The sequence below is a fragment of the Elephas maximus genome, chromosome 6 (genome assembly GCF_024166365.1).
Source record: "Elephas maximus indicus isolate mEleMax1 chromosome 6, mEleMax1 primary haplotype, whole genome shotgun sequence".
Lineage (NCBI taxonomy): Eukaryota > Metazoa > Chordata > Mammalia > Proboscidea > Elephantidae > Elephas > Elephas maximus.
The window spans coordinates 94,499,043-94,513,616 of NC_064824.1; the positions used below are offsets into that span (position 1 = coordinate 94,499,043).

General features: G+C 39.2%; 1 protein-coding gene across 6 annotated transcripts in view; it reads right to left on the bottom strand.

Moving 5' to 3' along the window:
• Nucleotides 1-14,574, bottom strand: part of HECW2 (HECT, C2 and WW domain containing E3 ubiquitin protein ligase 2) — a 463,541-nt gene that overhangs the window by 12,482 nt on the left and 436,485 nt on the right. For all 6 annotated transcript variants that reach the window (XR_007517919.1, XM_049887746.1, XM_049887747.1 and 3 more), the window contains 3 exons: nt 13,833-13,947; nt 10,967-11,052; nt 9,839-9,951 (listed from right to left, as the gene is read on the bottom strand). Coding sequence is in view for 5 of the 6 variants with exons in the window: in XM_049887746.1 (XP_049743703.1) it covers nt 9,839-9,951; nt 10,967-11,052; nt 13,833-13,947 (314 nt within the window). In the remaining variant the exon portion in view is untranslated. The remainder of the gene's footprint in view (nt 1-9,838; nt 9,952-10,966; nt 11,053-13,832; nt 13,948-14,574) is intronic.

Genomic DNA, 14,574 nt, shown 5'->3' on the forward strand with positions numbered 1-14,574 from the left:
CTGGGGATCTGCATTTTAACAATCACTCCAGATGACTCCTATGCAGGTGGTCTCCACCGGTGAAAAGACATCAAGTGGATTGGAAATAAGATATCTACACTGGATGTCTGCACCAGTGTTTTGTGTGTTTGCAAAAATTTCAAAACTCCTCATAAACAAGACAGTATTGCTAATAAGGAAATTGAGGAATAGTGTGGTTAAATAAATTGCCCAATATTTACCATCAACTTGCTGTATGAACCAAGAACAGGGGGAGAAACCAAAGCAAAACAAAACACAATCTTCTGAGGCTTTTCACACTCCCTCCCCCGCCCCATCCCATGTCCTAAGAAAACTCAAGCAGAAAATAACAGGAGGGCCCTTGGACTCTGTTGATATTGGCAGCAAATGCACATCCAGCTATTCAGTCTCAATAAAAGAACATTTTTCAAATCTTTCAAAGGCAGCCACACTAAGGTTATAATGAGTTTACCTCATTTAAGTCTATGCAGCCAGAACCATTCAAGGAGGACAGGTCTGAACCTATCTTTGGGAAATCATGCTGGCATCAATATAAAGAAGGCTTAAAAACCCTCCAGACATCTGGTCTGATTTAATAATGTCTTGGTGCTTTCTGGATTCTTCAAATGTTAACCAAAAGGTCATATGCTTTCCGTCTCTTCTTTGCTCTAGACAGGCCAATCACCCAAATTCAGTGAGCACAAAGTATCACAATTATATCTAAATTTTCATAGAGCAATTAATTGACAAATGCATGTGTGAATGTACTTATTTATTCATTTATTCTCTGTTTTCCCAGAAGTGCTTTTAGGTAACTCGTAAAGAATCTAAGACAAGAAATTACAATCAGGATAAGAAAGAGAGAGAGGAGAAAACCAAGAGCCTCAGCCATTTTATCTAGCAGATGTAGTCCTAGAAATAAAATGTCTCTGATGTAATAAAATCATTCATTTGCCTTACAATTTAGTACGTGTCTTATTAATAACTCATTTTCAATTGGCAGCGGTGCCTAACCCTCAGGATTTCAGTGTTCTTACTCTGATTCCTACTCCTCTAAAAAAAAAGTAATTAATCATTCAAAACCAAATACTTAAAAACACTCTGAAGAAGTCCTAAAGACTCTTGGAATATACCAATTTTTAATATTAAAATTGGAAATGTGAGTACTCGTGACCTAATTTACCCGCCATGTCCAGATTTTACATATCTGAAAGGGTGTCCACAGGCCCCCCAACCCGGGAATCAGGCGCACCTGCAGTTCCAGTTTGTATTTCTCCATACTGGAGGCAAGAATGGGGTTGACCTGTAGCTGGACTGTGAAGTAGTTCTCACTTTCTTTTGGGTGTGTACTTGGGGGGTGTTTACTCTTGCTCCTTCCTGCCTCCTCCGGCTCTCTAAACCAAACCAATCCAAACCAATCCAAACCAAACCAAACCAAACCAGTTACTGTTGCGTAGACTTCACCTCACGGCAACCCCATGTGTGTTAAGAGTAGAAATGTGGTCCATACGATTTTTTGTTTTTGATCTATTTTCCATCTTTATTATAACCTTCTTTCCAGTCACCAAACCAGAAACTTGGGAGTGCTCCTGGGCTCCCCTCTTCCCTTCACTCCTGAGGGTTGTTTTTTTTTTTTAAAATAATATTTTATGTTTCATAGCGTTTTCAATGGCTGCCTTTCCTAAAGCAGATCACCAAGCCTTTCTTTCCAGGTGCCTCGGAGTGGACTCAAACCAACTACCTGTTGGTTAGCATTCAAGCATTTTAACCATTTGCACTTCCCCAGTGACTCGCCTGGCTCTCCAGGGTCCCCTAATTCAAAGTCCAACAAGTGTTCAGGCCCTTTCATCTGTAAATCCCCTTTTATTATTTTCTCCCCTGTAGATCCTACATTTTGAAGCTTGTTGTTCTCATACAAACAGCCTTGAAGAATTAAAGTTAATTTTTCATTGTGTACTACATTCCATTTATTCTCTCATTCACTGAATAATCACTTACTGAACACATACTGAGTGCCAGGCACTAAGCTATCCCCTGATATGTGAAGATGAAAACTAAAGTTTCTGCCCTCAAGAAGCTTATACTCTGACAGCAAAATACAGAGGCAAGTGGGACCTCAATGGTTGTACAGCTTACACTCTGTACAAGGGGATCTGGCTGGAGCGAGTGGGTGTTGAAATCCAGCCACTTCCAAATCTGCTAGCCAAATCCTGAGCCCTAGCTCAGGACTGCATTTCCCCAGAAGACTAGGAGACACCTTTGTCTACTTAACCCAAGGGTACCTATAGGCTCTTAGCAGCCCTGCACACAATTATAATACGATGAGTTACCAGCCTGCTTTGTAGAGTCAGGGAAGGTTTTATAGAGGACACGATTTGTGCTAAGGCTTGAATCATGTGTAGGTGTGCAGAACTTTTCTGGATCAACAAGGACAAGGATGTTCACAGAACATGGCCCGGAAGTGTGAGAAAGCACCGCATCACCAGGAAACCTGAGAAGTACAAGCACCTGAGTTACAGGAGCCAAGGCTGCACCAGTGGCTGGACAGGAGGCAGGACAACATCAGGAAGCAATGTGTGTTCCATGCAAAGACCTTTCTCATTTATCCCAAGGATGAAACAGAGCTAGTGACTGGGTGTGGAGAGTGGGACGACATTGGTGCCATTAAACAAGGCAGAGAATATAGGAAATGGGTATGGGACAAAGAACGAATTCAGAGCTTGTAACCAGCATGAGGAAACCAAAGTTACCAATCACATACAGATAATAAAATTCAGTTAAAGTAATCCAGCGATTGTTTTGCTAGCCTAGGCAGCTTCATTAACACAAAAATAAAGGTATAATTTCTGTTAGGATTTTTTAAATATTGAAAATTTCTCTGAGAGTCCCATTATTACCTTCTCAGACCATGAGGTTTAGAGTAGGAATTCCTGCTAAGACTTGGTCATAAATATTTTTTAAAAACCTATAGTGGCACAGCACAACCCCTGCCCCTCTGCAGGTGTTCCATAAATGCGAATCAATGAAAAGGAATTCTATGGTACTCACTACCACGGCTACTCACTTGTCACAGGACATTAGGTGGCCAATGATGTTGGTTATTTTTTCACATAAATATCCATTACTTCCCTCCCTGTGTTTTGAGGTCCACATGGACAGAGACCAAATTATATCTCCCGCAAGGTTTTGCACATAGCAAATGCATGATGTGTGTATCTATAGGATGATTAAAGGAATTGGATCAACTAATTAATGTCTTATTCCAAAGTCTCATTAGGCCACCTTGGTTAAAATGCACCTGGCTCTATAAACACAATGTGAACTGTTCCCATAGTGGCACCTCCTACAACAGAGGATAACTAGCAGAAGAAATTCTTCAAATTAAACATTGTAAGTAGGCAACTGCTTTACCTATGGATGGGCCTGGGGAGAGATGAAGGGTACATACATTTTAAATGTAAAAATTTAAACCCAATAGAAGAAAACCGAGTTCCAGGATGAGAACTCTTGGAAGTTCAAACAAAATATAAATATCTTTGGGTGAATGCAGTATATTCCCTGTACATAGAAAACTTTGTAAAATACCATTCTACCTCTGAAGGTTAGATATTAGAAATAATAATAATAATGACTAAATTTACTGAATGATGTGTTAGGCCTCACTTCAAGCACTTTAGATGTGTTATCTCATCTAATATTCAAAATAATGCTGTAATATAGTTACTAGTATTTATCCCCATTTTTCAGATGAGGATATAAAGATAGAAAAGTGATTCTGGAACATCTTGTCTGGAGTGGTCCAGAGTCATCCCTCAAGTTCAATCATTTACTAAAAAAATTCACTGAGTACTTACTATGTGTGCCAGGTACTGGATTCGCTCTAGGTGCAAAGTCACACTTTAAACATGGTCCCTGCTCTCGCGGAATTATATACTAGAGGAGATGGATAATCGACAAGTAAACCAATAAATAAACACAATGATCAAATTGAGGCAAGTCCTGGGAAAGAAATAACAAGTGAAAGAATGACAGGCAGTGGGGGCGGAAGCCTGGCAAAGTCTTTCTCAGATCTCACCTGTGCTGAGTCCTGGAATAACGAAGAGTCAGCCAAATGAAGAACTAGCAGAAAAGCATTCTGGACAACGAGCTCCAGAGTCTTGAGGCAGAATTGAGTTTGGTGTTTTTGAGAAACCGTAAGAAGGGTGGTGGCTGAAGCAGTGGGGGGAGAGTGTATGTACTGAGGTTGAAGGGATAAGCCAGCCCAGGCCACCTACATGGTAGGCCTTGGTAAGGAGTATGGATTTCATTCTAAGGCAGTGGAGGGATTTAAGCAGGGGAGGAAGGTGAACTTAAGATTTTAGGAGATTACTCTGGGTGCTGAGTGCAGAATGAATTACAGGGTGTACTTGGGTAGAGGCAGGGAGTATAGCCAGCAGGCTGCTGCCACAGTTCAGGTGAGAAATGACGGTGTTCTGGAATACAGCGGTAGACAGACATGAATCCAAACTAGTTTCTTCTTCTGAAGCCAAGGAAAGAGGGATAAACCATTCCTTAACAGCCGTGATGTCTGCCACCCATGAATACATGCTATAACTCATGAGACAACTCTCAAGGCTCATTAGTTGGTTTGACTTGGACTATCTTATTCCCTGTTGCCAGCAGCAATTAAACCTATTTTCATTCCATTAAATTATCACAAATTGTTTCAATGACTTTACTTTTTTACATTAATTATTGAAGAGTACCTTTGTAGACAAAATCTGTTTTCATGATAAATTTACCCATCTCCCAAAGCAAAGACCATCCAAAATACATATAACATTTAAGGAGTCTCAATAAGGTAATATTAATAGTCATCACTGGAATATTTTTGTGAGTACATGCTGATTCAATTTCTTGAGTGGAGCAGCTGGTGGGTTCAAATGGCTGACCTTTTGATTAGCAGTTGAGTGCTTAATCACTGCACCACCAGGGCTCCCTGATTCAATGGTAGAATAAAGTAAAAATTGAAAAAATGTTATTGTTAGACATTGAGAACTGAGTGAGAGGGAAGAAAGGGAAGGGATAAAGAGGGCCTCGTGTCAGAGACTAAACGTTGGAGCAGACTATTGCCTGACAATCTTCTGTCAATTTCCTCCCAAACCAAAGGGCTACCTCAGCTAAAGAGCAGGTGATGGAGAACTGAGGAAACTGATCAGGGCTGCCTCAAGGCAAATAAAGAAACAAGATGGCACCAAGGAGTCCTTCTAATGCCCATCTCTCTCTCTGAATTTTTTTTTTTTACTTAAGGAAAGTGACATTATACTACAGGAATCCTCAGTTATTTTCCTATTTGCTAGCCGATAATTCAAGGAGCCTTAGTGGCGCAATGGTTAAGCACTTGGCTGTTAACCAAAAGGTTCAAACCCACTGGATGCACGGTGGGAGAAAAGACCTGGCAATCTGCTCCCATAAAGATTACAGCCTAGGAAAGCCCACAGGGCAGTTCTACTCTATCCTTATAGGGTCACTATGAGTCAGGATTGACTTGATGGCACACAACAACAACAGCTGATAATTCACTTTGATGGAGATAACACTGTACTAAAGTGGGGGGGAATCTGAATTGTTGATGACATCGTACAGCAATATTTAGCAACATGAAAATATATTCATGACACAGTAATGTGTAGAAAACAAAACATGTTTACCAACACTGTTTGTAGTATGATTTTGTTTTTGTTTTTAAAATTTGTGTGTGTGTGACATGATTAACTGTAGATGTGAAAACCACTGATTGACAAATGCTGTGCTACATGTATTTTTACAATAATAAAAAAAAAAGTCGTGTGTGTGAAGAAACGACTGCCAAGTGTGCACGCCAAAATGTTAACAGAGGTTATCGCAGCAACAGACTTGTGATTCGTAACTTTTTCTTCTTCACTTCTTGGCATTTTTGTAAAAAAAACATTTTTATTTTTATAATAAAAATAAATAGCAAGGTTTGTAAAATTGAAAAACGTTGTCTCATATTAAAAAAAATTATTTTTATCTTTTTAAGCTCTATTCCATCGGAAAAACTACCTACACCTGGGACACCCATTTCATAATTAACTCTTACATTTTATTTCTTATTTTAGGTCAGCATTTCATTCATAATAGTCCCCAGACTCAGCCATTAAAAAAAAATCAGTGTTTCCCCACTTTGGCAAAACTGGCCACCCCACCATCTCGATTACTGCTCTCCAACCCCTCTGTCCTATCATCCTGCTTGGCGAGAACCTCAGGGATGAACACAGAAGAAACTCTGTACCATGCTGGGGTAGAGGAGATTAGCCCTGAGTTTTCCAGGTTGGCATGCTAGCAGCCTGTTTTTCAAAATATGGCAGAGCAACTGCCATCAAGTGAATTTACTTCCTCATAAAATCCATCACAGCTCTGGTGGGTAGGAAGTCGTCTACAAAAACACAAAATACAGAGCTAACCACCAACCACAAAGCAGAGGAAGTGTGGTAATGTGTTCAGGCTGTAAGTTTCCATGGAGACACCCGTCTGCCTCCATCATTATTTATCATCTAGGTCTCCAGTTACCACAAGAGAGAAAAAAGAGCCAGGGACTCAACTTGTACTGGCTTCAGAGACAACCACATATATATTCGTATACTTCTTGGCCGATACTGTGAACAGTGCTATCCACTGGTACTGCAAAATTAGGCTAAGGAATCTGAGAAAAGAATGAGATTCACAGTTGTTTGCTTAAAAGGTTGAGAGGCCCTCAATCACTCATGTCTAGAAAGACTAAGATGTCATCCTTATTCATTCCTGTTTGCCAGGATGGCTTGTCCTCTTCCTTCACAGCCCCTTCCTGCTCTCCAGGGAATAGCCTCCCATGCAGACACGAGATGATGCCAGACTACTTAGAAGATTTTTTTTTTTAAAGTAAAAGGGGCATTCATTTTCTCTCCAGTGTGTACAATGTCACATTTTAAATCAGACATTATCTCACTAATAAGAAAAAGAAATACATTGTGGCTGAGGCTGGCCCTTGAGACAGACCAGCTCTTCCGTCTGCAACATATGCCTACTAGGAAATAGCAGGAAAATGACTTCAGTTTATCTGTTCTGATGGTAGGAGGAATGGACTGGGTAATTAAAAAAAAAAAAAACTCTTTAGACTAGAACCAATCTCACAGATTTTGTTTATACCTAAGTAATGGGTAATAGTCTACATTTCATAAAAGGCTATGACAATGTTAGTGAAAAAATCACTCATGATAAACCTATACTATCATGCACTGAAGTTCTTATTTTCTTTCTCAAACGTACTATTTTGCGGAGCACAGCTTAATAGTTAGTCATATGCCGGCTTAAAGAACAATCAGGATAAAACATTTAAAAACAAAAAAACCTACTAACCCTAAGGACTTCCATATATATTATCTCACTCTGTTGTCAAAAATACTATTTGAGCATGGTATTGTTATTTCTATTATATAGCAACAAATCTAAGGTCTTGTTTAGATCACAGAAACAGTGTGTCATAGGGCTTAGATTTATAACTTGACTGCAACTCTGAAGTGGAACGGCCAAGTAGCTCTTTCCTCTCATCAGACCCAAAAAGCTAGGGCTTGTTGGAAAACGGGTATGAAAAGAGGCTGCTTGCACAATGTGTCTCATATTGTCTTTATTTGTGCTATTTTATAATCTGGCAAAACTAGCCATCTAGAAGCAACCTTAGGTCATAATGAAGAGAGGAAAAAATGGCAATGTCTGTTACTCAACCGTGTGTGTGCAATGGTACTGAAGACACCACCATTTACAATGAGTCAGTACTTCCTGGAGCTCCCAGGAGGAAGTAGGAACTCGAATTTAGTACAACCCCCAACATACTTCATCAACTTGCCAGCATTACTTCTTGTTTAACGAAACCTAATATAGCTTTCCACTTAATATAGCACCCCCTCCCCGGTCTTTTACAGATGAAGAAACTGAGGCCCAGAGATCCAGTGACCTTCAAAGTCACAGTGTTAGCTGGTGGCAGAACTAGAACTCAGGTCTTTGAGCTCCCAACTCTGTGCTCTTGCCAGTGCAGTGCTGCCTGGCTAATATGTATGGTGACAGAAGTCATAAGAGCAGTCACCATTTATAAGAAGCTTACTAGAGGCAAGGGACTATACTACATGTTTTACAATGGAATGATTTTACATTATCCTCAGAATTACAAACCTGCAAGGTAGATGGGGAAACAGAAGCTCAAAAACATGACACAACTTCTTCAAGGCCCCACTGCAGGTAAGTAACAGAGCTGGGCTTGAGTCCAGGTCTCTCTGAGGCTAAACCTTAATGTCTATACCCAATTGCCTCTTCTTGCTCACGAGGCTTGGTGAAAGCTGCAGTAACTAAATATGAACAGCTGGCATATCTGCTTACTGTTAGAGTTTGTTCCATTAGTGGCTTTACAGAAACAGGATTCACAGAAAGGTGACACAATTAACTGTCCCTTCTTACTCTCTCAATGCTAATCTTTGAGAGTTTCTCAGAAGGGTGAAAGGCCTTACTTAAACTAAATCTGTTCCGGAGATACAAATACTGAAGCATAATGTAACAGGCAAGTAGAGTAATAATAAAATAAACAAATTTGTTAGACAATGAAGCTATAGTTTCCCAGGTAATACTTTGGTGTTTGGAGGTAATGCCTCTAGTCAACAGACTGCGATGCATACAAGGTGGTTGAAGAGGTGCAGGCCGGCCCCTGACCTTGCGCTCGTCACTAACGTCGGTGTTTACGTATTCAGTGCCCCCCCCATCATCTGTTGATGCTAAGTGCATGCCTCTTAAGAACTAAAAAAAAACCCGTTGCTGTTGAGTCGATTCTGACTCATAGCGACCCTATAGGACAGAGCAGAAATGCCCCCCAGTTTCCACGGAGCACCTGGTGGATTCGAACTGCCGACTTTTCGGTTAGCAAACTCTTAATCACTACACCACCAGGGTTTAACTAGCGCCTTGCAAATTCTAAGAAGAAAGACTTGATTACCACTTTCTCAAAGTCACTTAAACTTAGGATGACGTCTTGGGGGTAGCTACTATCACTTGGACACATCACTTAACCTCTCCAGAATGCAGTTTTATTATTACTAAAATGAGAGGCAATCTGAGGTCCCTTTTACCTCAAAAATTCTATAGTATACTGCTGATATGATAAAGGAGTTCCAAAGCAAACTTTCTACCCTTCCTTTTTGTTCATTCCCTCCTTTCTTTTCTTTTGTTCCAGCTCCTGTTATCTCCATTCAACCTCAAGCGCATGTCTTCAGAAATATCACTTTACCAGTCCCTCACATTTATCAGTAATAGTACTAAAGTTATTTTTTCTACTCTAAGGAAATGTATGATCTTAATATAAATCCAACTACAATGAAGAGGGCATTAATATGGAGTTAAGACATGTAAGATTCAGGTTAAAAAGGTGTAGAGCACATTCGCGTGATTTCATATTCTTTAGAAACCACAATGGCAGATTTTAGTGAAGAGATTCTAAATCGTTATTAATATAAACTTAGAGCTAGAGCTTTTGGGAAACACCTAATTACAGCCACAATCACAAAAAGCCGCAAGTATGACGACCAAAGTTGCTTTACAAATGCTAGCAAATGCTTTTGCTCTTTTAAGATAGAGAAAACAAGTACGGCCAATTTTTTTTTAATTTGGAAAGGTAATCAGAGATAGTCATTTAAAAAGATTTTCCCACTCTCCCAAACATTTAACATAAAAATAATAATTAATATACCCACATAAAACATTGAAATTGGCCCTAGAGTACTGTAATGAACAGTAAATGAATGTTGTTTCCTATTTTTACCTGGGAAGAGCAGTGATTTTCCCCCATTTCTCCACACAGAATCTTCTTGGGCCGTTACTCCCTCGGAGAGATGCAAATCCTTCGTAGGGAATGCTGGACGTGCCTGTGACAAACTATCAACCCAAGAAAACAGGAGAAGTCAAGTCAGAGACCAGCACCAGGAAAGGCACCGCATCGTGTGCACAGGGTTCCTGGGGAAGAGCAGCACACTTCTTGCTGTTGGGAAGTGTGGACCATGAAACTTTATATCCATGGAATAATCACAACGTAAGAATTCTGACAAACAACCAGAGAAGAAACTAAGACAGCATATTATAAAGGAAAAACGGATGTGGAGAGTTTGTAGCACAGAAAGCACCTGTGTAGCTGACTAGCTTAGAACTTTAAGCTAGGCGTATTTCCCATTATAAATGAATAAAATGGGTATATCAATTAATCTAAGTCTATTTAAGAAGCATCAGTCCCTGATCAACTTGAGGTGAATAAAACAGAATTTCTGGGCTTGCAAATTTGAGGACTGGACCCCTGACCCAAAAGAGTGAAGGCCCAGTCCACTTGTAAGACTCTGCCTGAGCATCCAGAGGGCTTCCCTCAGTCAGACATTTCCTTAGCTGCAACCAATCAGCAATTGTCCTGGGTACTTACAAGCACCATAGAGAAAATAATGAGTTTGTTTTCCCAGTATTTTCCCTGAACTTCACTGCTATCTCAACATCGTGGGAAGACGCATGGAAGAAAAGAAAGGACACTTAATCACAGATCTGAGTCACTTCCTGAGGGAATGAAGATCATCTCTTTCTGCTGCTGGGCGTCCTGGCCTGCAGAGTACCCTGGGACCTCTTGCTGAAGTGGCCAGGCTGCCCTGAAGGCAGATGTTGCTACTGGGATTCTTGGAGTGGGGTTGGTTCTTCCTCACAACTCTAATCAAATCCTTTGACTTGGCTGGGGCTGTTCTGCACGGTGATGGGGCCACACAATTGTGCAATCAGAGGAGACTGAAAATGGTGCGTTGTACATATCCAGATAAAAATAATTTGCATTCATTGAGTATACATAGCAATCCCTAACAAATACAATTTCAGCAATAATTACATTAATACATTAAAAAATTAAATAATGGCATCTTACCTGTAACAACCTTAGTCGCTGTTCGTTGTTGAATCTTTCCACTGCAGCCCAGAACCACCGAATTACAATATGATTGTCATGGTATCCTAGTAAACCAATCATGAAAGCCCACATTACTTAATTCTTCTATATTTAGCTACCAAGACACGTGACAAAGACCCCCAGACATAAATCATCATCTTGGATTCTTCAAAGGCTGTCTGTACTTTAAAGAATAATACTGTAAATATGATCATATGAGTGTCAAACGTTAAAAAAAAAAAAAAAAAACCCACTAAATGTATCCAAGAAGTCTCTGTTTTCACTTAGTGGTCATGAAATTAAACTAGTGGAGAGAAGAATAACAAATGAGATTTTTTAAGCCATATCAATTCTGAACAACATAATTGCTGTTACTGGAAATGCTTAACCCTTTCGTCAAGTTGTTCATTTAAGAAATAATTTTTGAGTACCACTATGCCAAGTAGTATACTAAGCTTAGAGCTACAGTGGCAAAGGAAATAGACCCTAACAGGGCTTCTGGTACAGTAGAGACATATTAATCAGATAATTAAACAAAAATACGTAATTGTAAAGCTGTTTTAAAAGCTGTGTATACTGTTCATATTTTAAAGTCAAATTACTTTCACAATGACTTATTACTAAAAAGGGAAAGGTAGCCTTTGACTCCTCCACCTAATAAATCCCCAAAAGTCATCAATTTAAATGTTACTTTTATTCCATACTTTAATGGAATTTAATTCCCACAGGTTGGATTAAGGCAGTTCTTGTAGACTCCAAAACCTTCCAGTGAGCTAAAGTCAAGTTCAGAGAGAAAGCTGACAAGGATTACAGTACAATTAGTGATTCAAACCATTTAATGGAAAAACACAATGTGCACAAAAGCTACTCTGATTCTTTGTCAGCAGACATAATTCCAAAATAGGAGGTGAATTGAAACCAAAACTATTTTAATCTGAATTTTTCCTCACATTATTCAGTGGTTGTAAGGTCTGGGAGGAATCATGCCTTATAGTTTACCATTTGGTCAGTGATGTTTAGGCCCCATTGGAGAAGAAAAGGACCCACACAAAAGGCTAAACAAAACTGGGCTGGACACAGAGCTGCATGGGTCCATGTCCTGCCTTTGCAAAGACTAGCTATTTGGCCCTGAGCAAACAGTTTCCTCATCTCTAAAGTAAGTTCACTGGCCCTTATAGCTTTAAAGTTTTCTGACTTTATGAATCAGCCCTTTTCTGCTTCTCCTTTGCTGCTTGTGCCAAACATTTTGGAGGAGGAGTGAACTTGTCTCCCTGTATTCTCTACAAACAGCTGCCACGTGAACATATGGCAAGTGGTGGCATAGCAGCTTCTTCACTCAGTGCTAACCAGCTGGGTTAGCAAACATGGCAACTGAATAGCTCACCCTTTTCTTGTCCCCACCCAACCAGTACTCTCCTCCCTCAAGGAATTTGCCTGATAAGATTTACAGTAAAATTAGAAATAGGTACTTGATTAAGCAGATACAGTGAATAAAAGTTTGTAAGGTATAAATTAAAAAATGGCTGACTTGATTAATTACATTACTATTAGGAATGAGTTAATAATATTTACGGAACAATGTTTAAGTTTTATAGCATATTGGGGGAAATTGTGTTCTAGTTAGCAGACGTAGTTTGGTTAAAAAGTTATGAACTAAAGCCATGTAGGGATTATACATGGGTCAACTGGAAAAGACTTATTACAGCAATTGGATTTGAGAAATAGCAGCAGTGGAAACTGCAACTTAATACCGCCTTTCAGAGAGAAAGGAGAGCAAGGCCAGCTCTCAGGAGCAGTGATGAACTGGAAGGGCAAAGCATAGGCCAAAACAAAAGCCATTTAGCATATGTTAAAGCAATTTTACTCCAAACTTTAAAAATTGTTTTTTCTCACCGTTTCAACCTATAGATAACAGTTTAGCTCTTAGTTTATTTTGGTAAGTAACTGATTCAGTGAATTAAAATTTGTCTTTTTTCACTCTTCAAGATCAGAATTCTAACCTCTTAAATTTTGAATTAAAACCAAGCCAAACCAAAACAATACACAACTGGTATTTGTCATGAATTTTGGAAGACTTTCTAACACTGTAATATATTTCAGAAAAAGTATTTTCTTTACTTAAAATTAATTAAACTAAACTAATCAAAACTTTAACTCTGAATTGCCCTTCCAATGTGTATGGATCTGGCAATTGATTTTCAATGACTTTGGTACTGGTTGCTAAATGAAACTTCGTACTGATCTATAGATATGCCACTGGTGAAGTGTCAGATAACACAGTTTTTAACTAATATTATAATAATTTACTTTTCAGTTGAACTTAATGCTTGGACTTAGAAAGGCTTCTTCAGTAAAAGATCTGAATTTTCAGAACCATGTCTTGCTCTATTCAAATGTTTCAGCTGTGAATTAAAACTGCTAATTAGTTCAATGAAATGTAGAAAACCTGTATTTGCTCATTAGGAAGCTCAAAGGGTGTGTCTCTTCGAGTTTTAGAATGAAGAGGGAATAGGCGGGGTTTGACCAGCTGGATATTAGCTTCGTGGTGCTTCACTAACAACACTATAAAGCAATTAATCAGTGTTCCTATGGTCACATTTCCTCACCAACAAAGAGTTAGGACATCCTTCGATGGCATGTAAACAGTCCTTCTCCCATTAGGCAGATGAGGTAACTAGGAAGAGAAGTGAACGTTCCTTGCCCAAGGTCTCAAAGGAGACGACATCAGACCTATAATTGGAGTGCAAGTGCTTTTTTGCCTGTCCTGCACTCAGCCCAGCAATGTGGAACCATTTACCCTTTAATCTGAAATTTAAAATCCAGCCATCTATAAATCAAATTTCACCTCCTCTATATTCTGTGTTGTTTCTCCAATCACTTAAGTCTATTTCAGCTGTGCCCGCAATGACCAGTTCCAGCTCTCTCGCATCAAAAACAGATACCAGCCTGGCATCCACCACCTGTGGAATAAAAAGAGTATAGGGCAGGGCTTAAGAACCTGGAGAATCTCAGCTATACTCAAGTCTCAGCAGCACAGGAGGGCACAAAAGGTTTCGGGAAATAACATGGGTGCACCCTGTGCAGTAAAAAAAAAAAAGGCACTTTAAAAACTGGAAATCTCTCTATAAATAAAAAAAAGAAAAAAAAAACTTATGTATTTATTTTTATTTATTTTGTTGTTACTGCTGCTGAGAATACACACAGCAAAACGTATACCAATTCAACAGTCTCTACAAATATACTTTTAGGATAAGGTTGATAGATTGGCTTCAACAGAATTTTTGTCTTATAATTAACCACTGATTAATACAGTTTGTTTTTCTCTTTTGAAAAAGATCTAGTATGCTTAAGAGTCGCATGGAATACACAAAACAACTCACTCTGGCCCTCAGATACCATCATTTCACATGTCAAGCATGAGAATGGATTACTTATATACAAGCATGGGTGAGAACGCATGACTTAAATGTTTCAAGTGGTCACGAAATCATCAAATCCAATTTGAAGTCAAGTCTCAACATTTTTTCAATGATCTCATGTAATAGCGATTTAAACTTCTCTGTGTTCTTGAAACATATAGGAAAAAG